Source organism: Pogonomyrmex barbatus, unplaced genomic scaffold (assembly GCF_055798465.1).
Source record: "Pogonomyrmex barbatus isolate J1 unplaced genomic scaffold, ASM5579846v1 scaffold23, whole genome shotgun sequence".
Classification (NCBI taxonomy): Eukaryota; Metazoa; Arthropoda; class Insecta; order Hymenoptera; family Formicidae; genus Pogonomyrmex; species Pogonomyrmex barbatus.
This window is the reverse complement of record NW_028297120.1, coordinates 1609746-1637717: the sequence shown is the minus strand read 5'-3', so window position 1 is coordinate 1637717 and position 27972 is coordinate 1609746. Positions and strand designations below refer to the sequence as shown.

Here is a 27972-nt window from a genome sequence, read left to right as displayed (position 1 = left end):
ATATTTATCTCTTTTATGTATCAATTTAAATATTTAATCTTGATTTAAATATGAGAAGAGAAAAGATGGATAATAAATAAAAAAATATACTTGATGTTCACCTGATGATTTATATTCTTATTTCTTATTTCTTATTTTATATAAATATAAATGACTTTCTTTTCATTCCAACCTTTACGATACATGCCCAAATGTCAACAGACACCTGCACAACGCGGTTTTAAGGCCGCTACTTGCAGATTCAAAGAGCAACGCCAGCTCGCCATATTTCGTCAGTCAAAACACCTGGCAAACCTTCTCTGCAAGGACACATTTCTTCCGGAAGGTGAGAGTACATGCCTACTCTCAGACTATTTTAAGCCTCCATTGCGCAGTTTGCAGTACAAACGCAATAGAGATTTCCCGAAGGTCTCATATGCCTAGAATGTGGGCTCAGAATAGATCGGAAGACCATGATGATTTGATGACCTGATGAGTTAATCCCTGCCCCGATTGGACTGTTCTAGTGTGCTCAGTCTAGGATAATCCTAGACACAAAGCCCAATCAATTCAGACAGTAGCGATTCAGACAGTAGCGGCCTCGAAGATTACTACTTTTTAAACCATAGTAATCCAACTTAGAGAGTCATAGTATATTTACATTTCCATTTATATTTCTTCATTTATATTGAGAAATATATACTATAAAAACATCTAAAATGAAAATTTAAAATTTTTAAACAATACTAACTGAATTTCTTTTACGCCGTTTTGTGACGTCATTTAAATTGTTAACTATTTATTTGAAAAATTTAATGAACTTAAAAATTCTATATATATTTTTAAAAAATATTTAATAAATTAAACTTTGTCATTTTAAAAATAATTATTACTTTATATGGTACATAAGTATTTAATTTCTTAAGATAATTAAATTATTTTAATTATATTTTAATTAAATTATTTTAATTTTACTTACCTATTTTAATTATACTTTCTTTCGAGATCGTTTGATAATTTTCAGCAATTAATACATCTCTTAAATGAAAAATATAAAGTAATGAAATCGATACAAAGAATTCCATTTGTGTTTATAAATTATAATAAATCAATAAATAGTGTCATACCAAGATTAAATATATAATCCCAAACTTAAATTTAAATCTACCCATTTTAGGGCAACAAATCTATGAAAATATATCCAACAATATTTTAATAATAAATATATAAAAATGGTCTAATATAAGTTTCACAGATTTGTTACCCCATTATAAAAAAATCACTCACCGCAACAGCGGTGTTAATCTACAACGTACGATGATCTGTAACATACAAAGAGAATATTCAAATTAGCAGCGCTCGAACAATAGATAGAACTTTAAAATTTTTACGTATATGGAAAACATCGTCATTATTATCCTAACAAAATTACCTTTTAAAAAAAGTAAAAAATAACGCAAAGTTCACATGTCCCTTTTCTTATTTATTAAAAGAATTTACAAAAATTTCTATCTATAAAATTCTATCTTTCTATCTTTTCTGTCTTTTCTATCTTCTATCTTTTTAGTAATAAATTTTATATTGATACAAAAGATGTGATATCAAGAGCTGGTGCAAACTTCTAATTTAATAAAATAAAAAGAACTTTATAGAGAATATACACGTATATATGTATATGTAGTGTATGTGTGTATCATTGTATTGTTAACATGACGTTCTAAATGCGTTATTGCGATAAGTATCATCACATGCCTCTGTGGTCGAAAGGATAAGATGTCTGCCCAGTAAGCAGGAAGGAAGATCTAGGTTCGATTCCTGGCTGAGGCAGTATTACTAGGGACTAGGGTCAAGGGACGCTTTCTCGCGCATACATATTTAGATGCTGGTTTAATGAAGTATCACGTTTAGAAGAAAAAAGATATTACTTGATCTTTTAAAGAAATTTTTTATATTACATAAAATTGTTTATAATTATATAAAATTGTATAAAATTGTAAAAATTATAAAATTATATAGATTATTATAAAATTATATATTAAATATAAAAATTATTTAATTATATAGAATTTTAAATATAATTAATATTAACAACCTATAATAAAATTAATTTTTTAACAAAGTTATATTTTTGCAAATGTAAGGAAAGAAGGTATATAATAAAACACATTTATGTGTTTAAAATAAAACATTTTATTTGAAAATTACGAGCATAATAGCCCCTTTTTGGTTATGTATATTATATTTATGTTGAATAACAAATAACAAATAATAAATAATAAATAATTACCTTTAATAACAATTAATAATATTTAAATATTTACCTTACTTTACTTATCTCATCCTAGCGTGGAGCATGCCAAAATTTTAATGCCTATTATATATGTATGTCATTTACAGCCTTAGATATAACTATTGATCATAATACGCATGTGCGAAAAAGTGACCCTAATAGCAACACTGGGCTGAGGTGATATTTTTCGCAAAATAATTGCGGATTTTTACGACTGGTTCGTAGCCGCGCCTCGTCGTGGCATACGCCTTTCCTTCTTATCCTCTTTTTATAAAACTAAGATCACCAAGTATAATTATAAAGATAATAAAATGGAAGCATGTGTACATAGTGAAGTACATTTTATTTTGTAGTTCATTTTTATTTGAAAAGTCATTTCATTATTTCTACAAAAAACATGATATCAAAAAATGGCACAAACTTTTAATTATATAAAATAGAAAAGAAACTTTGCAAAAGTGAAAAAAGATATTATCAATCCAAAATGTTAATGTCAATTGTAGTTGTCAAAAAAATTTTATTGTACTATGGTACTTATGTTTATATAAAAATAAAATATAAAAGAAAATCTGATGTGTCCTTTATAAAAAAGGAGATGTTAAGTCGATTACTCGTATTTCTCGAACTTTATTCTTGCCGCTTTTCCGCCATGTCGATTGGTTCTCTCGCGTTAACTTCGTGAATAGCTCACGAATAGTCATTAAGATTATGATTGCAAAAAGACAGTTCATATGTAAGAAGATCATGAGTGAAATATCCGAGTGAAAAGTTATCAAATGTAATTCTAATACCGGTAATTTTCGTCCGTACAAGACGATAATGACATGACGTTGCATTTGGCAGCGCTTGGTGGACATTACAAACAAGTTACAAATTATTATTTTTATAAAATATTGTTTATTTAATTCTGACCGTAGAGCAGCCATTGCAATGTTATAAATACATTGAGAAAAAAATGCTGTTGAATCAACAGCATTAATCTAATTGTTTGAAATAATTTTATTAATTCAATAACATTATTAATAAAATGAAGATCTTGATTATTAAAAAAAATTATTTCTAATTTCTTAAAGAAACCGTACCTTATAAAATGTTTTTATCCTAGAAAGTTTTTTTGGTATTAATATTGTATATAATTAAATAATTGGGGATTGAAAGATATCTATTAGATTCGGAAAAAAATTAACGGAGACCGAGTGGATTTGAACTCGGGATCCCTCGTCTCCCAATCCGACACTTAGTCTGCACGACCACGATGACTTCTCTCTGTTAGCTGTTTATATTCCGAATCTCTTTCATGACCGCTTACGGTCGTCTAATTCTTACAATTTGGCCATTCTGGTATTACATTCGTCCCGAATGTACCGAATCTTCCTCTATCGGACTTTTATCCGAAACTTGGAGCTTCTGCTCCCGACCTCGATCACTTCTTGAACGACCGACACGACTCCTTTGGAGTACTACTCCGCGACATTTTTCCGTTCATTTCTCTTGAACGACCGACACGACTTTGGAGTACTACCCCCGACTTTTTCCGTTCCACTTTTGAACGATCGACTTGTCAGGTAACATAGGCTGAATCTTCTCTGAGGTAACATAGGCTGAATCTTCTCTGAGATAACATAGGTTGAATCCCACTTCTGAGATTGAAAGATATCTATTAGATTCGGAAAAAATTAACTGAGACCGACTGGATTTGACTCGGGATCCATCGTCTACCAATCCGACACTTAGTCTGCACGACCACGACGGCTCCTCTCTGTTAGCTGTTTATATTCCGAATCTCTTTCATGACCGCTTACGGTCGTCTAATTCTTACAGTATAATTAATAATAATAATATATTCGCCCTTACATCTTTCTGTAGGGTACGGTTTATTTAAGAAATTAGAAATAATTTTTTTACACATATATGTTACTATTCTATTTCATAAATATTTTAGGACATATAAGTATATTTTTAATGATCATATGAACATATATTTTTACTTATCTATAATTCATTCAATTATACTTTGAAATTACCATAACGATCTGCGCTCTATTGTATCTATGTTCACATAACCAATGTATGCATATAAAATTATGTTTCATCATGTTAAATCTATTTTCGCTTCTATAAATCTATTTTCTTAGCATCGCATTAAGAATGCAACGATTTTCTTTAAGAGATGCAAATAGACAGATATACAAATAAAACTGTGCGTCAACAGCAATTAATATTTACATTATTATATAAAAAAATACCTGGGCGCGCCAAGTTTTTATACGTCGTGCAGCCAGTTCAGCAAAAAAGAACGGCCCCAGTAAGTCAAGAACCATAACATACTAAAATTTCAGCCAATTTCACAGAGGGCCGAAAACATGTGGTTTTGTGCGGGATTTCCTATCTGTTTTTTTAAGCCGGTCAAACTGGTCCCTCAAAAATTATTCTGAAAAAAGGAGACTATAAAGGACTATTATACTGAGGAACTAAAAAGGAGAATTATAAAGAAGTCGTCTCGCTTAGACATATTTTATTTTTCTTATCCAATTCACATGTATAAATTTGAGGATCGACGAAATAAATCGGCAGTTGGTTGTGATTGTTCAGGATAAAAACATCAATTTGTTACTCTTGCAAAATAATAAAGATATTTACTTACTAAAAGTATTTATATATAAATTTATATATAATTTATATATAAATTTTAATGTTCTTCAAAATTGTATAAATCGATATTTTCAAAACATTCTAAAAAAATAATTTTACATTGTAAAATAAACATTTTTAAGTAAAAAAAAAACAATATAAAAATTTTGTTAAATTTACAGACTTGTTATATAATTAATATATTGTCAATTATAATAAATAAAAAAAATACATCTATTATATTTTCTAAAGTTCACTAAAAGATATAACTGGCATTTTAATGCATGTTTTATTTAAATCTATTTAAAATATTAACGCAATATTCGTTAAAAAGGAATATTTTGTAACACGTGCAATTCAACGACAAGAAAGAAGAAATTGGTGATAATAAAACTTGAATATACTATTAACTTACCAAATAACAATGATTATTACACTGATTACCATATCACTATTACTTATTTTTATTTTATTGGCATGTAATTTTTACGTGCATTATGGACGAGATGGGAGATTGATCAATCGTATACCTGGTCCGTCAAGTTATTTATTCCTTAGCAAATTATTGCAAGGTAAGTAAAATTTTAATCACAAAGTAAGTAAAATTTTAAAATATAGAACTTAATATATGTTTAATATTTTTTTAATAATTATAATAATTTTATCAATAGACTTTTTTAATTCGCAATATGTTGCTAATATCTAACAAAATTACCTTTTAAAAAAGATAAAAAGTAACGCCAAGTTTATGCGTCCTTTTTCTTATTTATAAAAGAAAGAATTTTATACAAAAATTTCCTACAAAAGTCTTTTTAGTAATAATTTTATATTGGTATAAAAGATGTGATGTCAAGATGGTGCTGGTGCCAACTTCTAATTTAATAAAATAAAAAGAATTTTACAGTGAACTACGTTTTATTTTGTAATTCATTTTTATTTGAAAAGTCGTTTTATTATTTCTACAAAACTACACATGATATCAAAAAATGGCGCAAATTTTTTTTAATCCTATAAAGTAAAAAAACGACATACAAAAACTTGGCGCGTCCCGGTCGCATTAAAACTACTTTTAATAATAATATTGAACTATGTGACAGACAAATAGAAAACAGTTTGAATTAAAATTTAATATATTTTAAGGTTTTTTTATTTATATTCTTATTTCTTTTTCAATATTAACTAAATAAAATTAATGAAATATATAATTAATTATTAATTATTAATGAAACATTTTTTACATAAATAATGCCAGAAATTTAAAAGTTTATTTTATTAGAATATTATTCAGTGTAAACGCACTGTTTTAATATTTATTAATAAATTTTTTTAATATTACATATTTACACATAATGTTGAAGAAAATTATATAAATAAAAATTATATAAAAGGTTTTATTAAAAGTTTTATAAATATTTTTAAAATTAATATTTACATTATTAATTAAGTAAACAAATAAACAATAAGAGTGTAATACAGTAAGTATGTACATATATACGTGTTTTAATGCGACTTGCGCGCCAAGTTTTTATACGTTGTTTCTTTTGTTACACATTAGATTTTCTTTTATATTTTATTTTTATGTAAACATGAATACCATAGTTCAATAAAATTTTTTTGGCAAGTACAAATTGATATTAACATTTTTGATTGATAATATCTTGTTTCATCTTTGTAAAGTTTCTTTTCTATTTTATATAATTAAAAATTTGCGCCATTTTTTGATATCATGTTTTTTGTAGAAATAATGAAACGATATAAAAATGAATTATGAAAATAAAACGTATTTCACAATAAAATTCTTTTTATTTTATTAAATTAGAAGTTGGCGCCAGTTCTTGATATCACATCTTTTATATCAATATAAAATTATTAGGAAAAGACTTTTATAGATTGAAATTTTTGTATAAAATTCTTTCTTTTACATAAATAAGATGTGCGTGAACTTGGCGTTATTTTTTATCTTTTTTAAAGTCTTTTTTTAATTTTGTTAGGATATCACTCATTTTTTTAATAACTAATAATATCTATTATTTAGCATATTTAAAACATTTGAATACTTTATATATACTAGAAATAACATATAATCACTAATTATTTTTTAATCTTTTGTATAATAAATCTTTTGTAAATCTTTTGTAAAAAAATATATATACACATTTTTTTGCTTTCCTAGACCATTTTTTTTTTTGTTAATTTACGCAATGTCTATCATTAAACGTTTCATTTTTATATACTACTTATATAATGATTATCTTCAATAGATGATCCATAATGAAAACTGGCATTCATTACCTTATAAAATTGTCCTCCTACTAATATTATAGTTGTTGATGCTGTACGCAAATTAAATTGATCTATTTTCATTAATTTACATTTTGTAATATTTAATAATAAATAATAGTAAATTACAGTAAATAGTAATAATAAATACGAAACCTGTTTTTAGATTTTAATTTTGGAAGAATTGTTTTTAATTCTTGTAGAAATTGAATTTTATGCAATTGTTACGTCTCGGAGTAAATTGAAAATTGAGAATTAAGAATTAAAATTTGCAAACGGGTTTGGGTCCGAATGGGCTTGGAAGGAAAACGCGAACAGTTGCTTTCCCGAAGATCAAGCGGAAACGTGATCCCTTGAGTCCGAGCGCACTGATAAATCTCGGCACTAGGTCAGCGATGCAAGAACACTATGACGCTATTCCACAGACGTGCGCTGGTCGGTCATTTTCTGGTCAAGAAACTTAATTTCTATTATCATGGGTAGACCTCGTGTGATCAGTGAGATGGGGAGAATAAGACGAAAAATTTTTAAGAGAAATAAAAAGAAATTAAAATTAAATTAAATGTTTAATATGATTAATGTTGCACATGTTTTTGAGAAGCAAGAGAAATGATGTAAGGGAGTAGTGTGCATGTATGTTATCGCGGGTGTTACAGTCGTTCGGCGGTCATCGGGTAAGATTTCAAGTAGAGAGAGTGTGAGTGTAAAAATGTATTAAGTGATGATCCTATCCGATAATACATTACAAAACATATTTTGGGAATAAACTTAAATTAATAAAACGAAAAATTGACATTATTTAATTAATATGTATATGTGTATATAATGGAAAATTAAGGAGGAAAGTAGGCTTGAATTTGTTCTGGAGGAGGTTGAAAGATCAAATAATTCCGGAAAATCTATTTCAACATTAGGAAACAGCGATTTTCCATTATTGGAGAATAAAGGACCGACAGATAAAGCTCCGAAGTCGATGATTCAAATGTATAATACAGATTTTCAGCGGGACCGATAGAAAACTCGAAGAAAAGCTGGGAAAATGAGTCGAGAAGAGATACAGGAGGGATTAATTGAAAGAGAAAAGAAGAGGAAGATTTAACAGGGATAATAGAAGAGGTGGTAACGGTTCGGTAGATTGTTTCGTCGGTTGATTATTTCGTTTTGCTTTCTTGTTTCTGACTCTGAATGTCCGCCAGCCTCCATCACTATAATGACGACAGGGTCGTTTTAATAGAGTTAGATTTTCGAATTTTAGAAGCTAAAGTGCTTCTGTTTGATTCACTACGGGAGAAAGGAAAAAATGAAATAAGAGAAATTTCGCATATAATAAGGATACTATGAAAAGGAAACTATGAAAGACAGAGGCAGAGAAATGCGTAGATAAAGAACCTTCGAGGGCCTTCGGGAGGTTCCAAATAGTCCGCACCGAAGAGAGAGAGAGAGAGAGAGAGAGAGAGAGAGAGAGAGAGAGAGAGAGAGAGAGAGAGAGAGGAGAGAGAGAGAGAGAAGAGAGAGAGAGAGAGAGAGAGAGAGAAGAGAGAGAGAGAGAGAGAGAGAGAGAGAGAGAGAGAGAGAGAGAGAGAAGAGAGAGAGAGAGAGAGAGAGAGAGAGAGAGAGAGAGAGAGAGAGAGAGAGAGAGAGAGAGAGAGAGAGAGAGAGATTTATATAATTGAGTACATTTTAATAAATTAATTTTAGTTAATATTTTCTTACAATTTAATGTAAAATGATTTATTTTGATGGGCCAATTTACCTATTTTTTCAATGTACTATATATTACAGTATTACTTACTATTATATGACACATTATATCTTCTATTTTATTAATCAATACATACAACTTCACACGAAGTGTGAACTTCACATTTGTCAAAGACATATTAAATACAAAAAATGAGATGCAATCGTTATTGAGATATGGAAATGTAGACCGAGTACATCCCGGGGTCTCGCGTAAATAGAGCACCGGACGTCTCGCCGCCGTTTTACATGAACTTTACTGCGCGTGAACTTGGCGTCGAGACACCACTCGTCTCTTGATATATTTAACGGTTTTATACTCAGATACATGTATTCAATGTATTCAATTCTACACACGCGCGCGCACGCATATATGATGCGCAAATTTTGACCAGCAATTTTTTTCATATGGATAATACTAATACTGCATATACTGCCAATAATTGAACAAAAATGAATAGATAACTTTAACACGCTGTAAATTTACGAAAAAATTGTACAAACTGGTTTTTAATTTGCAAAAAAATGTTTATATATTTTGCTATAGTTACACAATAATTGCAAAAAAAAATTTATACGATTCCGTAGATGTATTGCATTAAATTATGCAATTCTTTTAGAAACGTAATACGTCCTTACTTTTCAAAAGATGGCGAAAGAAAGGGAGGATAATATCAATGCACCTTAAAGTATACACTTTATCCTTGAAAGTTTAAAAAAAAATCTTCCAAATACGATAATTTTTTGCTGAGATTTGATGCTTACTTAAATTTACGCATAATTTTGATATAAATTTATCTACTGCGATAATTTTGTTGACGAGTATATTTTTAATACATTCAAAATCGTTAATGTTATTTAAATATACAGCTTTATATTCTAATTATTGTAATAAATTTAACATGCTTATTAAGAATATACTAATGAATTAATTATACATTTTCCAGCAGTATATTTTTGTATTCACAACATATTTATCTTTTCAGAAGGTATTTGGAAGTTGCAGATCATTTTCTTTGACAAATATTATCCTATTTTTAAAATATGGCTTTTCTGTACACCCTTTGTATGTATCCGACATCCAGATGATATAGAGGTAGTATAGCATAACGTAAAAATATTCAAATTTGTCAGTACTTACATTATTGACAAATTGGTAATTGCAAAATTTTTCATTTACATTTATATTTAGTAAAAATTGTTATTTAGACAATCTTATTAAAGATTGAATTAATAAAATGTCAATAATAATTTATACAACAATTGCAATCATTTATTTCACGATTGAATAACAATTACTTTATAATTTTTTTAAATTTAGGTAATACTAAAAATGCATATCAACAAGAGTTCTATTTATAACTTCTTACATCCTTTTTTAAAAAGAGGTCTTCTCACTAGTGGAGGTAATGTAATTATATCATTATAATATATATAACATATGTACATTTTACTATTATATGCAGTTTTTATTACATATTCAAATTATGATCAAAATTAAATCATTACATAAATTAATTAAAATATGAACATTATTTGTAAGAAAGTTTGTATATAAAATGCATTCGTTATAAATTAAGTAGAAAAAGATATAGACAAATATAAATGCAAATTACAAGTCTGTCATAGTATGTAAGGATAACGAAACTTTGTACGGAGTATTCATCTTCTTTCTTACTCTTTAATAAGCTCCAATTTATTTTTGTTAGCAGGTGTATTGTTTCTGTTTTAGGTGCAAAATGGCAATCGCGACGAAAATTATTAAATCCCACGTTCCATTTTGCTATATTACAACGGTTTGTTGACATTTTCGTTAAGCAGAGCAAAGATATGACAAACTCTTTGAAAAATACGGACGACCATATTGTAAACGATTTAATGTTTTTTATTAGTAAATATACGCTCAATACAATTTGCGGTATGGCATTTTGATTAGTAATGTAACACACTTATCTTATTATTAGATAACATGATAAACAATATAAATTTTATGTGCAAAATATAATTATGTGTATTAAAGAATAATATTTAATTCTAAAGACTCTTTAGAAATTTTTGAGCATGTATTATCGTGATATTATTTATTAAACAATGTCTTTGTAGAAACTGGAATGAGTACTTCTCTACATGAACTTGGTTCATTACATCAACAATATCGAAACGCAGTTCATCAGATATTGGAACTCGTGTTTTATAGGTAACTTATAGATATCAAATAACTATAAAATATCCAGATAAAAAAACACATTAATATCATTTAATTATATAAAAATAATAATTATACAATGTGATAGTTAGCAATTTAAGCATTTAATCAACAAACTGCTTGCCTAAAATAAAAATTTAATGTTTTAAAATGTTGAATGTTTGCTATTGATATTATGATATAATTAAGATATTAAATTTAAAAACACGCGTCATATCTAATATTTTCTAATATCCTTGTCTTTTCAAAATTATGTATATATGATATATATTAATATATAATTGTAATAATAGTGATTTTAAATTAATTAAAATTTAGAGCAATAAGACCGTGGTTATATCACGATTGGATCTTTGCATTAACACCAAAAGGTAGACAACAAAGAAAACATCTAAAGATAATACATGGATTTTCTCAGAAAGTATGTGAAAATTTCGTATTATGTAATTTTTATATATGTATTGTAATATCTTTTATTACATAAAATTATAAGAAAATGTATAATTTGCAATGTATAAAATGCAAATTTTTGTAAGTATTTTTAAGAAATATAATAATACAATTCGTAAATATTGTTGTGCCAGTATAAACAAAATCTTAAAAGAGCTGATATTTTTTAGATTATTACTGAAAGAAAACTTTATCATGAACAAACTAATGGACGATACTTGAAAGCTTGTGAAAACGATGCATTGGCAGAAGAAGATTATTCAGAAACGATTACAAGTATGTTATATAATTAAATGTTACTAATGTACTTTAGTTTGATTTACGTTATAAATTTATTTGAAAATAGTCAGAGTTATCAATTCAAGTAATTATATTTAAAAATTTAATAATATATCTGCTGAATTAAATTAGTTCAATATTGATATAACTCTTCTTTAATTTAGCATTATTTTATGAGCGGAATAAAATTGCAGTTATATCAATAAAAACATTATTAATAATACACTTTTTCTATAACATTGATTGTCTTTTTGTTAAATCTAGGTAAAAAGAAACGGCTGGCTATGTTGGACTTATTAATAGCAGCATCTCGAGAAGGTTACTTAACTGAATCAGATATTAAAGAGGAAGTCGACACTTTTCTAGCTGGCGTATGTATTTGTAAACCTTTTTATTTCTGATTTAAATATTTATTTAATGGTGGTTACAGGGTTATGAAACTACAGCAATGACTATGTGCTTTGTTTTATTACTATTGGCTGAGCACAAAGATGTTCAGGTAATTTTTGCTTAATAAGTCTCGGGATTGGAATAAAAACTTATCAATTTTATTAACTTATCAAATTAGTTAATAAATCGTGCATTTTAGATGTAACAAGCGCGCGTGTGTGTGTGTGTGTGTGTGTGTGTGTGTGTGTGTTCGTATACGTACCTGAACTAAGGCGTTTAATACATATATATGTATTATATGCTGTATGCATAGTGTATGTATAATGTATATTTAAGGAGGGACCTTTGGCATTCAAAAATCAGCTCTAACTTTGTGAATTTTTTGTGGAAAAATGAATAACATGATTGAAAACCCAATTTGAGGGTTTTAGTCTACATCTATTTTTATTATAAAAAATTATTTTTTCATCTTGTTTAAACAATAAAATGGCGGCCATTTGATTCAATTCTGGGAACACTTTTCGTGAGACGGGCTCAAGCGGTGTGCACGATTTCGGCAAAATGGTTCAACCTATGCAAACTAAGAAAAAAATGACATCATTTACACTGTTATAATTATCGTTTGACGTAGGGATTTTTTAAAATATTGATTTCTCTTGAAATGGCGATGATTTGAAAAAAAGTTTCAATTTTTTTGAAAAAAAATTGTTTTTAATTATTGATTAAAAAAACCTATAAAATATCTTACAAAAATCCTACATTAGATGATAGGAAATGTTGCTAAGAATATTCAGTTAAAATTTGAAGACAATCGGATGAAAATTTTTTAAGTTACCGTCTCAGAAAATGCAGTTTTGAGAAAAATGTTTAAAGGTTTTGAAACATTATAGGTTTTTGAAACATTATATAACTGTGTCACGGCAAAAATTTCCATTTTACCATTAATCTGCTGCATAAAGTTGACCTTCTGCTAACTTATCAGCCTCATCAGCTTTCTTTCTGGTCGCTAACAGTGACCTTCTAGCCTCTTTTGCCTTCTCCAAGAGACTTTTTTCTGCTTTCTTTACACGCACTGCGTCGTGCTTTTCACAAAATTCGTAGCAGTTACGGCCAATTTTGAAGTTCAATACTTTCATAATTTGCAAGTAACTTCTGTAGTCATTGAAATTGCAAACAGCCAGATCTACTGCAATTTCTAAGCTTTTTTGCCGAGATTTTGAGTCATCGTCCACACACTTGCATTAGCTTTCATGACTATTTTGCGTGTAACCTCCAAGACGACGATTTAATAGTTTTTTCCTTGTTTAATTCCTCATAAATTGCTTTCACTGCATTGAAAACAACAGACATTGGCAGTTTCCGCTTGTAGGAAGAGAGTGTATATGACTTGCCGCAGCTGCTCACAGGGCGGTGCGAGGAGCTTCGAAAAATTCACTTTCTCGACCATCTTTGATTTTGAATTTCACTTCCGAATCTTTTTTCTCATATTCTTAAGGGTTTAAACTAATGATTAAAGTAATAAAAAAATTTTTGATTTTTTGAAACCTCAAAGGTAGGGTCCCCCCTTAATACACATATTTTTTTATATTGCTTCAATATTTTAAATAAAGTTTGTAGATATATTTGTAGCATATAATTATATATTTCAGGAGAAAATTAATTACATTTTTAAAATAAAAATTGTTTAACACCATCGTAAAGTTAACATTGTCTTTAAAATATATGAATTAATTTGAATAATATAGGACCGTGCTAGAGAAGAAGTCAATATTGTGATGCATGAAAGTGTAGGGAAATTTACTATACAATCGCTGCAAAAGTTGTCATATTTAGAAAGATGTATAAAAGAAACGTTGCGTTTGTATCCTATCGCCTATTTTATATCACGAGTTACTTCCGAAGATGTAAAATTACGTATGTATCTTATTTCTCTTGTTATATATTTTCAAATATATATATATATATATATATATATATCTAAATCTATATATACATGTCCCGTAGCACTGTCCTCATCGTTCGTGAGAAGGTAGAGCGCGCGGGGAGAAAGTGCTCGCCCGCCTGATCTATAGGAGGAATAGCAAACATGAGTGGCAGCTACTATCCTTCCCCTCGCCGCGCGCGCACCGCTCATCATCGAGCGCCGGATGACCATTTTGTCATCACGCTGGGCCGTCCTAGGGATTGCTCCGTCAGGCGGGCAAGCGCTTTCTTCTCGAGCGGGAATTTCTTATTTGTGCAACTTTAATATTTAATAACTCAAAAATTATTGCGAATATCGCAAAATGGTATAAGACATTTTCATTTATCTCGCTCTCGTCTACCTTCTTACGAGCGGTGTTACACATGTTGCGGGACACCCTGTATATATGTATATATATATATATATATATATATATATATGAAATGTTTTAAATTTTACATTAATTAAAAAAAAATAATTTTTGGGAATACCAAAAAATGTTTCAAAATATATTATGTAACAATTTTTAATATTCATTGCAATTATTTTTTCTTTGTTGGTAATATTATTGTATTATTGAAATTGTATTTCTGAATTGTTTAAATATCTATTTCTTAAATTTTATTAGTCTTATTTACCTCTAAAAATTATATTATAACACAATTTTTAGAAACATATTTAGTACCAGCTGGGACGTTTGTGTATATTAGTATCCACGGAGTCCATAGAGATCCGAATTATTGGCCAAATCCGGAGGTATTTGATCCAGACAGATTTTTACCTGAGAAAATTCAAAATCGGCATCCATATTCATATCTGCCATTCAGTGCTGGACTACGGAACTGCATTGGTAAATTACTTTTCAGTCGAATATCGCAAAATGATGAATATAAGACATTTTCGTTTCTCTCGCTCCCGTTTACCTTCTCACGAGCGGTGTCACACACTGGCGAGACACCGCTCTCACACACACACACACACACACACACACACACACACACACACACACACACACACACACACACACACACACACACACACACACACACACACACACACACACACACACACACACACACACACACACACACACACACACACACACACACACACACACACACACACACACACACACACACACACACACATTAAAATTGTATTATATTATGTATATGTATATATATATATATATATATATATACAATATAATACATATATATATACATATATTATATATATATATATGTATTATATATATATATATAAAATTATAGGACAACGATTTGCCCTATTGGAAATGAAATCTATGATAGCTTCTCTAATATACAATTTCTACTTGGAGCCAATGGAGTATTTAAAGGACATTCAGCTTAATGCTAATGTCTTGATTCGCCCCGCTTATCCTCTGCGTTTAAAATTTGTACCAATTGTTAAAAAACACACAAATTTTAATACATAGATTCTTATAAATTTTTCGAACATAGAAATACTAGTACTAAAAAACTGAAAGAATAATTGTACTAATTATTTCGTCTGTTGATGATACAACCAGAAAGGAGATAATTTTACATGAAAAAATAAATCGAAAATGTAAAATATAATTTTTTCATATGATATTTTATTTTTGCAAAATTTTTCATCGCCGGATATATGTGCATATTTATGTCTCAATATAAAAAATCACGTTATAGATCTTTTCACTTATATATTCACGAATATTTCCAACGTTATGAATTATTTTGTTTGACAAAATAGATAACATTTAAGCCGATTTTTTTGAAAATAATGCATTTCATGCAAAAAAATTTAATTTTACTTTTTACATTTTCGTTTTAATTTTAATTTTTTTATGTAGTATTGCTTCTTATCTCCAATTATAGAGCATTCTGTATGTATTCGATATATATTTTAGTTTTATGAATGGCTGATGTTCTGTAACTATAAAAATATATATAAATGTATATAAATATAAAAATATACAATTATATATATAAGTATAATATAATATAAAAATATATATAAAAATATATATGAGTACATATAAATATAGAAATATATGTTATCTATATGTATTGTAACTGACGATACAAGAGATCATGATTCAGAGAATACACTATTTTCTATCACTTATAATGGTAAATACAACTTGGACAAATTATTAAACTATTTTAAATATCTATTATTTTACACAGTTTCAATAAACGGAATTAAATAATCAATCGGCAACAAATAGGTAAATAACGATGAAATATTTTAATATGGAATATCATTAATGGAATATCATTAATTTATTTATTTTGTATTATGATGAAAACTTGTTAACTATGAAAAAAAAAGATTCTTGATTTACTTTTATAACAGAGTTATAATAGATACGATTTTAAAATTGTATATCTAAAGTAAATTAGAATTGCCTATGCTCTTTTTAGAGATCTCAATCCATCAATAAATAATTACATATGGGCAATTTTCTTTTCAATTCTAATCTTTATCTTCAAACTTAACTTTTTGTAAAAGAAAAAATACAAAAATTATCCTCTTAATTATTTTTTACTTTTTATTATTATTATTATTATTATTATACATACAGTTACTGTACAACAGCTACTTTTTTTGTAATGGTCAATAGATTATATGAATAAATATCATATTTTATAAATTTCACGATTTATTTTTGTTATATCAAACATAAATTTTACAAAAGAAAGAAACTAATATGAACTAATATCTCAGCGAGAAAAATGTTAATAGAATCGACATCGAATCGAAATGTATATGAATGTATAAAAATTAATATATTGATAAATATATATATTTTTGTCAATATTAATCAATACTTTAGTCTATAATAAAAGAAAAATTACGCGAACGTAAATATATATATAATTATATGTACATTCTTATCTACAATTTGTCGAAGTAGCATGGACTGGCATCACATCTACTTCACGAGACATGATTTTATCGGCCGTGTCGCAAAATAGAAGTGACTTGTAGTTCCACGACTCAATTATAGAGGTTGGTGGCGATAGTGTACGGCGATTTTTTCGGTGTCACGAAAAAAGCCGGCGTGACCGCTCTTAAATTCTTCTTTGTCTCTGCCCTAAGCGACCGGTCAAGATGGGCCAATTTTTGATTGGCTGAATACAGAATGGCGTAGCCAATCTACGCTGACTAAGTGTAGATTGCGAAAAAAAGAAAAACAGAAATGGAAGAAACATAAACATCACGCATTTTTGTCTTTGTTTACCGATTTTGATTTTGTATTCAGATTGTATTCATTCGGACGCATGTGCCAATTAACCAATCAAAAAATGCTTCGAAAATATTTATAATGAATGGATCGCACTTATTATTAAAAATCGTTAATCTTGAGCAAATTTTTATGACTATCAAAAAGCCGAGAGCCGGAAAAAAAAGGAAAACCTGGAGATAATTGAAGAATATCGATATTATCAACTATTGATATAAATATATGATATTTAATATGAATAATAAATTATAAATTATAAATTGAATTATTATTTGAATAATAAATTATTAAATTTATGATTATAATATAAATACTTCATAAGTATGTGTACTTGTACGGCTATACCAGATAGCAAAGAATCCAAATAATTCTTTTTAAATTCCCAAGTTATAAAATACATTTTTCTCCCATACTATTCCTGATTTAAAAACGTTCATAAGAATTTCATAGATTTCACTTTATGTCAATTTTGAGTTTTTCTTTCAGATACAAAAGGAAATTTTAAATCTTTTTATAGTTTATTTGCAATGAAAAAATTCGCAATAAAATCGAAATAGTTTTTAGATAATATACCTAGCAAACACTTAACAAGCTTTTAATGACTTTCCTTTTAAATCCCTCTATCCGAAAATTTAAAAAAAAAAGTTTAAGTTGAGATTGTGATTTACAAAGCTAATGTTTTTCTCATTCAGAATCAGGAACGAGGACATATTTTAAGCTCTAAAATATCCGAAAAAGCAATTCATTATCGCAAAAAACTGCTGTTTATATTTAACAGAATTTATCACTCTTCCTTCCCACCAAAAAAGATCCTAAAGAATATGCCTACTATTAATCTAACATACATTATTGCTATAATACTCAATTTTCTCCCTATAAAATTTAAAGTTAATTTAAAATTAATTAATCAAGTTTCCAAACTTTCCAGGTTGTCCTGATAATTGCGTTGAGCTTTCATACAGATATTTAGAAAAAATTTAGAATAAATTAATCTATTAGTTATCTAGTATGCTTTTACTAATATAAATTTTGTTTTTATATATAACAGATACAATTAAAAAAAAAAAAAATTAAAATATTCAATGCACGGTTTATTTCTTAAAATATGAATTCTATTTCACTACTTTAACTTATATATTCATATATTACGTAATGCTATAACTTTATTGATGTCGCACTCGCGAGTGTTAAAAGATTTTTTTTATCATACAGTCGAATTCTGTCATGTAATTATCATTTATGGAACCATTTATGGTAAAATATCAAAGATAAAATAGGAATACATGTATGTGAGGAATTAAAATAAATTGCTTGCAACAACAAGAGACAAGAGTCGCGCGGTTTATAAAATCTCTTTGTTTTTTTTATTGATGCTTTGACAACATGGGCTGAGACACACACATTTGCTCATAGTTCATATGAATTTAACCACTGCGTGTTCAAACGTATACGTACACAATCCATTAAATAATCGTGCCGCGCCGACCGACGTGCGCCATCGTGTTAACTCAACTTTCGAGCTTATGTAAATCACACACGTATAAAATGTCGATGCGAAATCGGTCACTCGTAAACGGCACGCAGTCCGCAATTTTCCATCGAATCGTAGAGCCAGGGGGGTACGCACTAACCGAACACCCTCATGCCAAACAAATCATACAGAGTCGTATCACGGCATATACAGGCCCAGTCGAGAAACATCATCGACGTTCACGCGCGATAACGCACTTCGGCACACGCAGATTGATAAGGTATCGATTCGGTGCAATTCGTCGTTCAATTACACTTTGATATATCGCACGAGCAATAAAAATCGCTCTAAATGATCGGAAATACTGTTCCAGTAATCTTGGACACGAGTAAGATTTACGCTGAAATTTACATATATCGGTAAACTCATTCTTAGCTTGATACATAAGGGAATTATCAGAAAAATAATAAATACAGAAAAATAATAAATCTTCCCAACAATGCATTTAATTGAAAAGAATGTTAACATTATTAAAAATAGTTCTATTTCCGCAAATAATAACCGCAAGTAATTTCATCCTAATTTTGAGTTAATTAGTGATCACTCGCGTAAATAAAATGACAGCGTTTTTCGCACGTAAATAGTTAATTTTTGGTGGACATCAAAGAACATATTCTCGTATATATTCATAATTATGTAATCATGTCCAAGATTAATTGACGATACTTCCGCAATTCGTGCGCGAGCGTCGACGCGCCCACGACAACGCCGGAGAGGATTGAAGCGAGAAATCGCAAACGATCGCGAACGTAGCGTTTCCTATCTTTATCGCCACGAGCGTCTCACGAACATTTAACGATGAAGATCTTACACATTGATCGTCTGAAACGAGGACGGGAGACTCTCGAGGACCGGCTTCGGTCGCCCGCCGAGTCTCGTTACGTGCGCGTACACGCGTATCGTTTGAACGCGCGCATGCGCGATTTGCACCGCCGTGGATCTCCGAGACTTCACGGTTTCGAAGGGAAAATCGTCTTCGTCTCTCGCGACATTGCACACTCATCGATACACGCGCACGCACACACGTATGTACATAGATATCCGAGGAGATCCACATGGGTCGTAAGAATAGATCGACAGGATAGACTCTTCTAATAGACTTTGCAGACGGACATAATAGAAATAGTTTAATATATATATATATATATATAGAGCATCATATATTAATATAATATTCAGTAATAATATAATATCTATTATATATTAATATGCATTGATATTTTTTTCTTCTCAATATAGCGCTCCTTCCCGCTTTTCTCCTTTTCCTTTTTGTCTTGAGGTGTGATATTCAGCGATTTGCTTTAGATTTAAGTGGATATGATGTAAGTACATATACGCCTTATTACACGTGCTTAATCGTCGAATATCATTCCGAGCTAAAAAAATTTCTCCCCTTAATGCTTTGTGGTCGCGCCTCAACCCTTTCGCTGAACTTTAGTTCGAGCAAGCGATTATGCGTATGTGTCCAAATTAGTGTATAAATGTCGTTATATCAAATAAAGATGTGGTGAGATCTAAGAGTTGTTAATTAAAGCGCTTTGCACAATTATATAAACAATACATAGATAAAAATTGCGTTATTCATGACTTAGAAATAATTTGCGAAAAATCCGCATTGACTTATCTTTGCTTTTCTAAAAGATTTAAAAAATTGTTTTTAAGCTTTTTATTTTAGCGATGCAAGTAAATTGCACAAATTGTAATCTTGTGCAAATTGCATACATTTGCGGTGCGTGAAAATTTATTCGTCGTTATTCCTAAGTGTCTTCGATTAACGAAAGTGGCGAAAGGGTTGAAATTCGTAGAATTTCAGGTAAACTATTTTCGCGCAGGATTCATCGAGGAACATCGAGGGACGCGGAACAAGTTATCTTCACGAAAACATGGAGAATCCATTATTTCTTTATCAATCACTTTATCAATCTCTTGGATATATTACTTTCTACGAATTTTAAAAAAATTTTTAATTTTCTGTTTTGTCCACAGTATTTCCATTTGATTGGAATTAATTGGATTCCACATTCTCGTTTAAACAACTTATTCTCAAAAACGATAAGAAATAACTTCGATGTATAGGTGCTTGTACGGTGCTCGAAACTAAATAAGAACGTCTGATTATATTTTTTTTCTTTTTTTCCAATCGACACGAATAATGACGTTTGTCGGTTATGACGTTCTAATTCGAGACCGACATTTTATGTTTCTCTTTTCTCTCTTTTTACGATAGGTACACCGACTCAAGTTAAACTTGGAAATTAACAAATGCATAAAGAAAAAACGGTGCCTCTTACGTATGTAGATATAACATAATAAACTTTGTACAATAAAAGCTTATTTAATTTAAGGAATCGATGTATTTAGATATTATCTTGTCTCTCTTATCGTGTATTCTCTATGTTTACAATAAATAGCAATTTATTTAATAAAAAAGTTATTATTAATAAAATAATTAAATAAAAATTAATTTAAAATTAATTAACTAAAGTTTAATTTAATTCACACGAAATTTTTCTTTTTTTTAATTTTTAAAAATAAAAATTTTTATTTTTTTTTAATTTTGATGTAGCTCAAGTCATTAATACAAGTCATTTTTCAATTATTATTCTTTTACATCTTTTTTAACAAGATTAAAGAAATGTCAATTCTTTTCTCGTTTTAATTGATTAAAAAGATTTTGATAAAAGTTATATACAAAATAATTAAAATTCGGTGAAATGAAAATTGACAAAGCCGACTAATAAAGCGACTCTTTGAGAGGCATTTTATTCAGGTGCTTTTCAGCGATATTCGATCAGATCAGATTATTGAATAGTCGGCAAATAAAGCAGAATGTTTAATTATCATCAGGTAATCTTCAATAAAAGCGACGCCATTTTTCCAATTTAAGTTTTTCCAATCGACTTTGATTCAGTTTTCAAGGAATAAAGACGCTAAATGCGATAATTATCATCAATTATTAGCAAATTTTTTTAGAATATCTTAAACAGATTTTGTTATATGTTTTCAGATCAGCTGCCTTAATAACTGTAATATATTTTATTAAATAATTAAATAATATATGACTTAGGCAGCAGTAATTATAAACAATTAGTCCACATTATCAAGAGTATATATAATATTTGCTTATAAGAACCATATGTATAAATATAAATATAGATTTGTTACGCCAAATATTTGAACATATTGCTTTTATGTATTTAAAATTATGAATATATTTTAAAAGTTTTCAAAAATTTGGAGAATTCTTAATTTGACATTTTGTAAATAAATTCGGATCAAGTTCTGCAGAAAGGAAACAATTAACAGTATTTGATTTCGCGATTTATTCCATCTCTGTAGAAGTTGTTCCGATTTGCAAATGAAACTGTTGCAACTTATAACAGTTTCTCTCATTTTGGTTTCAATATAGCATACTTAAACACTAAAATAATTCTGATCACGTTGACTTTCTAGAGTAAGAACTCTCATTCATGCTTTATCGAAAAGTCGCTCGTTCTATATTATATATAAGAGATATGAAATTTTTATTGTTTTGATCTTCGATTAAAAAACGCACGATTGAAAGTTCAAAAGCGCAAAGGCAAGCGCTAATTAATTAAAGCTTCGATCTACTATCGTACGTTGGTGTTAGATTTGCCGTCAAATACTCGAATACTCGAAAGGCAAATTATAATTATCTGTATAATTATCATTATTATCGCTTTATGCGAAAAAAAATTGCGACAAAAAAATTTCAAATATTTACAGTTAAAAAAAATCATCAAACTGGCTGTTTTTTAGAATATTTAATCTCAAAGAATGCTAGATTGGATACTTAATTGTAGATTATAATTACGAAATATAAATTAATTATAAATCGCAACTTTTTTCTCAGTCGTAATTTATAATTACTTTCCAAATTTGTACGCGGGATAATTCATTGGTAGCTATTATAAAAGTTTGCTCTTGTAATAATGAAACAATTATCGATCCGAATACTCGCAATTCAAGCATGCGAATACTCGGAGAATCCCATTTTGAAATAATTACCGCAGCTGGAATATTATTATCGAATATTCGAATTATACATTGCACACTTCGAGTAATTCCGACGGTATTGGGTGGAATGCGTCCAGGAACCATATTTGCAAGTTGAGTGCGTTGCAATTACAAAACCAGCGGAACATACTTGGACTTCTCGAGGAATTCTCCGCGTCCGTGGATTCCTGCGTGTTTACTTACTAGAGCGAAGAAACGGAATACATACAAAATGATCTGACGTACGAACACAAAAGCTTCAAGTCACTCAATGCATATGCTTACGCGAAATATTGTACATTGAATTACGCTAGAAAAAAACGTCTTTAATCCTCCCACGTTATATATTTCGTTATATATTTCGTGTGAAAACGAAATAGTTTGAAATAAAGGCATAAATAAACGCATATCGTATTGTGCAATATGATTTGTATAATTTGAATAATTTTTTTAATTTAGAGAAACTAAGATACATTGAATTTCTTATTTGAATCAATGCATCATAATAATAATAATAATAATAATAATGATACATTATTTAAAAAAAATTAAATTATTTCGCAGCTTGAAACATTACACTTCCCCATTTGGAAGGCTCTCATTAATTTTGAAGATGCTTTGATTTTGCCTTTTTCCACGTTTTATACGTGAGAGGATTAATGAGAACAGTAATTACCCGTCTGCTAATTCTCGACGTACAATCAGTTAAATCGTATATTATTACATTTTCTACTACCAACTACCACCCATCCTTGATATATTATTATATTTAGTCCCGAAAATAACATTCGTACAAAATTGACTACAGCCGATTGCTTTTATGATGTGTGTGTTTGAGTAGGTCATTTTAAAATCATTTTAGTGCGATGACAAAGTGAAGTTTATCGATTATCCTATGCCTTACATTATTTCATCTCATTTCTTTTCGTATCTTTTTCTCTCACTCTCTGTCTCTTTCCTCGCGAGATAAGATGTGTATACGTATTGACCTGGGATTTTCCGACCGGTAGTGCTAAATTGTGTTGTCGTAGGATTGAGTGAAACGCTCTATGAAGATAAAAAAATATGCGACGAGCATCTGCATAATAAAGATATCATTTGTTTTTTTTATACGTATATGTAAAAGTGTTATCTTTTCGTTTTCTCTCCTTTCCTTCGTTAAACAAAATATCGGATATCACGTGACGTCATTCAACTTTAAATTAATTATCACTAAATAAAAAAGTGACATTAATTAAATTACTATAAATAAACTAAATTACTATAAATAAATAAAATTTGTGTTTAAACTTACTAATTTGTTATTTTTATCACACAAAGCTATTAAATATAAATATATTTTGCCTATATCATGTATATTGTAATTAAATAAGCAATTTATTTTTGGATTTTAGACTTATTTTTACTACCGTTTAATCTCAGAAACTTGGTTTATGTCTTTCAAGATATGCAAATATGCCAAGTTTTAATCATTATCATAACTTTTTAATGATAATGATGATGAGATATTGCATTATTACTAACATAAAACAGGCAAATTTTTGCATAAAGGTATTGCCGGTATTGTAATCATAATCTTAAATGAGAATCATATCTTTGAGATATGACGTTTGTAGACAAAATGATTAAAGATCCATAAATTATTTGCAAAGTTTGCCCAACACCGAATGAGATCATTCATAAAAGACGCGAGTCCGACATTATCATCAGGATATGCATTTTGCATTCTGGATTTGCGCAGTTTTAGTTTCTTGTATCGTTCAAATAGACGGTGATACAGGTGTTGGTGTTTGGTCCATTGCATAGCTCTTTCTTACTTTTATTAGTAGTTATTCATATCGATCACAATATTAACTTCGATATCGTCGTGAAACTAAAACTTGTGCTCGTGGTTGCGCTTAGCTGCTAGAAAAAGATTATGATAAATCCTAAGATCATCCTAAGAAAAGTTGCGATACGCAGTGATTTATATAGGAGCAGCGAGTACCTGGTTACCTGGATCGATGCTGGTTATTTTTTCCTATGTTTTTTTACACTAGTAATACTATATAGTTTGAAGTAATGAATTTACGATTTAAAGTCCTGGTAGTTCTACTTTCTTGTGAAAATAAATTTTATTTAATTCAAGAATAAATTATTTTGGAAAATAAAATATTATACATAGAGTGTAATATTTTATATATATCTTTTCTACTAAAAAAATAAATTAATATTTTTATAGCGTCATCAAATAAAATAATATTAAAAATTTTTTATATATAATTTTTAAATATAATCACAAATCAATTAGGAAAAATTAAAACAGTATTTGCGTATTATATACAGCAATATAATACAATTAATAAATACAGAACACAGCATATATAATTTTTAAATTAAATATTTTTTTTTCGGGAGGAGGAAGAATCTTTTCTAAAATTCTATATCCGGTTCTATTTTTTTAAAGAGATTTTATCAAACGCCGATCCAGGTATGCTGTGAATTTCTCGATAATGTTAAATGCTTTGACTCGTAAGGATCAAAGATAATGATACCACGTGTCGAAGATAACATCCGGTCGGAGGGAATAATCAAAATTGACGCGGAGGGGTTGCTTTTTCTACATACTTTTATCTTATTAGGCCGAAAGCCGTCATCGAGACGCGCTCCGTCAAATTTTATATTTGGCCGGGCATAATCCTGGTGCAACGACTTCCATTTTCTTCCGTATGCTATGCGCACTCTCTTACACGAACCTTGATCGTCTCGTAATTCAAGCAAGATTAATTATTGGCTGAAATTTTATGAGAATTTGAGAATTTGAATGCACTCTCGCAACTTCATTCTCTCTACTATCGTTGTAGCAGACATATTATTATTACTTATAAATTTTATTACAAGCAGTAATCTAATTTACGCAAATTTAATTACAAAACAATTTTCGAGGGAGGTGACTATTAATACGCAGATATGGATAAAGTTGAAATTGTATGGTTTAATTATGGGCGCTGGGCGAAAGTTTTAGTTTGATTTGCGATCACTTTTCTCCGAGTCCGAGTGAAAATGAAACGTAATTGCTGCCAATTTTAATTTAATCCGTTCCGTTTTAAATTATCCCTGACTCAATTTTAGAGGCATGATAGTGAAGGATTATAATTTACTACGGCGCGGACGTTAATGTAATAATTTGTTAGGAAACGATTGCAAAAATTGCAGCAAATTTTCATTTAATTTTAATTTTAACAATCTTGACTTCGCTAAACTCATTTTAAAAATAGTGCAATTACCGTCAATTTTGCTATAATTTTGTAAAAAAATGTCAGTGAAACGGGAGGAATTGTAAATTTAAGAATTGAAAGTCCGCATCTTTCGGATATCTGTCTCTTAATAATTAATTCCATTTAACTGATTGATTACATTAAAAATCTATAAATAACGAACGAATTTTTCTATTTAATATATGTTTGCTTTGCACTTTTTCGTACTCTCCTATTTTCTTTCTTTTTATTTTTCTCTCTTTTTCTCCCTCGTTTTAATGACATTTCCAATATTTAAATCTTAATTAGATAAAAAAAATAAATTGAAAAATATTAGCGACTGTGGAACACAAGAAGAACATTTTATTTTATTAGCGTTAAAGAAAAATTAATAACTTCTTATGAAGCATAGAAGTAAAAAAAACTCGTACTGCTTAATTTAAATGTATCTCAAAGTATTATTTGTTGTGTACAATTATTTTCTCTCAAAATCTTTATTAGTAAATTGTGTAAAAATTGCGTATTCTCGACATTTCCGTTATATTTAATATTTTTCAGTTATATATTTAATGCCTTTTATATATATATATATATATATATATATATAAAATCACATTGCTGTATTTCAGAAATCTTATCAAATCATATAAATTTGTCTTTAAAATTAATTTCTTTCTTATATTAATGATCTGACTTTTTGAGAAGCATGATCACAAGTGGAGTAATTGTAATTTTTTAGTAACTGTAATTTAACTAAGTCAATGCGCGTCAACTAAGCTTTCAGTGATGAACGATTAAAATCATTCAACCGCATTACGACGGGTATCACTTTTCGCAGCAATTTTTCGACATCTCGATAACTTTGTCGTCGGGAAATCATTCCGTTGTCTTATTTACACAGTTTGTTTTTCGATCGAACTTTATTCTACCAGCCGCGCAACTAAAACTAAAACTCGATAGGAAGTCGCAACGCCGAGGATCAATGCCGCGAGGCAAGCGATAGATATATCTTCGCGGTATTTCGGTTTGCCCTATTAATATTTACAGTAAAACCGCCTACCACTCGACATGGCCGCGCACGACGATGGTCGGATGCCGACCCACTCAATCTCCATCTTCTCGAGAGTTTCCACCCGTGGAAGGATGAGTCTGTACAAAAGTGATGAGCCGCGCGTAGGATATTACACGCGACCGCGCATGGATGCACATTCGAGAGATGCACACAGATGCACTTTCCTGGAGCACTATCTGCCGCGGCTACTTCACCGCGATGTGATATACGTTATCCTTAAATTTTCATATCCTAGCTTCGGGATGGACCCGACAACATCACCTGACGTCGGACGGCACGGATATCTCTCTTTCAGGGGATGCACGAGTGTGTGTTGGTCGCCTGTGCGGGCGAAGACAGGGCGACGGAGAAGTCCGAGTCTAGCACGAGGTCGCTGATGCAGCCCACGATGCCCTTCGTGTACCTGCCGCCCGTTGTCCTCACGATGTCCGGCGCACCGCCTTCAGAACAAAATTGAATCCCCGTGAAAATATCTGTTTTATACGTACGGGAAGAAAATTTGTGTGACCAGGAAAAACATGCCATTCTCTCCTTCTTCGCAAAAGTACAAGTATTAAAAGTATAAGTATTATAATACCATTAAAAACTTTTAAAATTGTTCAACTATCAGTTCTGATTCTATGTTCAACAACTTTATTTTATTTTCTACGAGGAT

The 27972-nt window shown here is 29.4% G+C and overlaps 2 protein-coding genes across 3 annotated transcripts in view; one reads left to right on the top strand and one right to left on the bottom strand.

Annotated features, from left to right (window-relative positions):
* The first annotated feature begins 183 nt into the window (after window positions 1-183).
* On the top strand, window positions 184-16419 carry LOC148936338 (cytochrome P450 4C1-like). The gene is made up of 12 exons (XM_089078565.1): window positions 184-325; window positions 9868-10016; window positions 10242-10326; window positions 10653-10838; window positions 11024-11117; window positions 11445-11547; window positions 11747-11852; window positions 12120-12226; window positions 12286-12354; window positions 13991-14159; window positions 14879-15058; window positions 15483-16419. The coding sequence occupies exons 1-12, from the start codon at window positions 184-186 to the stop codon at window positions 15665-15667; spliced, it is 1575 nt and encodes a 524-aa protein (XP_088934691.1). The 3' UTR covers window positions 15668-16419.
* Window positions 16420-18802: 2383 nt separating this feature from the next.
* Window positions 18803-27972, bottom strand: part of LOC105427284 (pikachurin) — a 111385-nt gene continuing 102215 nt past the window's right edge. For both annotated transcript variants that reach the window (XM_089078503.1, XM_089078502.1), the window contains one exon: window positions 18803-27757. In XM_089078503.1, coding sequence (XP_088934629.1) covers window positions 27609-27757 — 149 coding nt within the window. In that variant the 3' untranslated portion in view covers window positions 18803-27608. The remainder of the gene's footprint in view (window positions 27758-27972) is intronic.

Excerpts from the sequence above, each read along its gene's own strand:
- LOC148936338 (XM_089078565.1), top strand. The coding sequence starts at position 184 with ATGCCCAAATGTCAACAGACACCTGCACAACGCGGTTTTAAGGCCGCT. Across the intron at positions 12,227-12,285 it reads TCGACACTTTTCTAGCTGGC|GGTTATGAAACTACAGCAAT; the intron begins GTATGTATTTGT and ends TGGTGGTTACAG. Across the intron at positions 12,355-13,990 it reads CTGAGCACAAAGATGTTCAG|GACCGTGCTAGAGAAGAAGT; the intron begins GTAATTTTTGCT and ends TGAATAATATAG.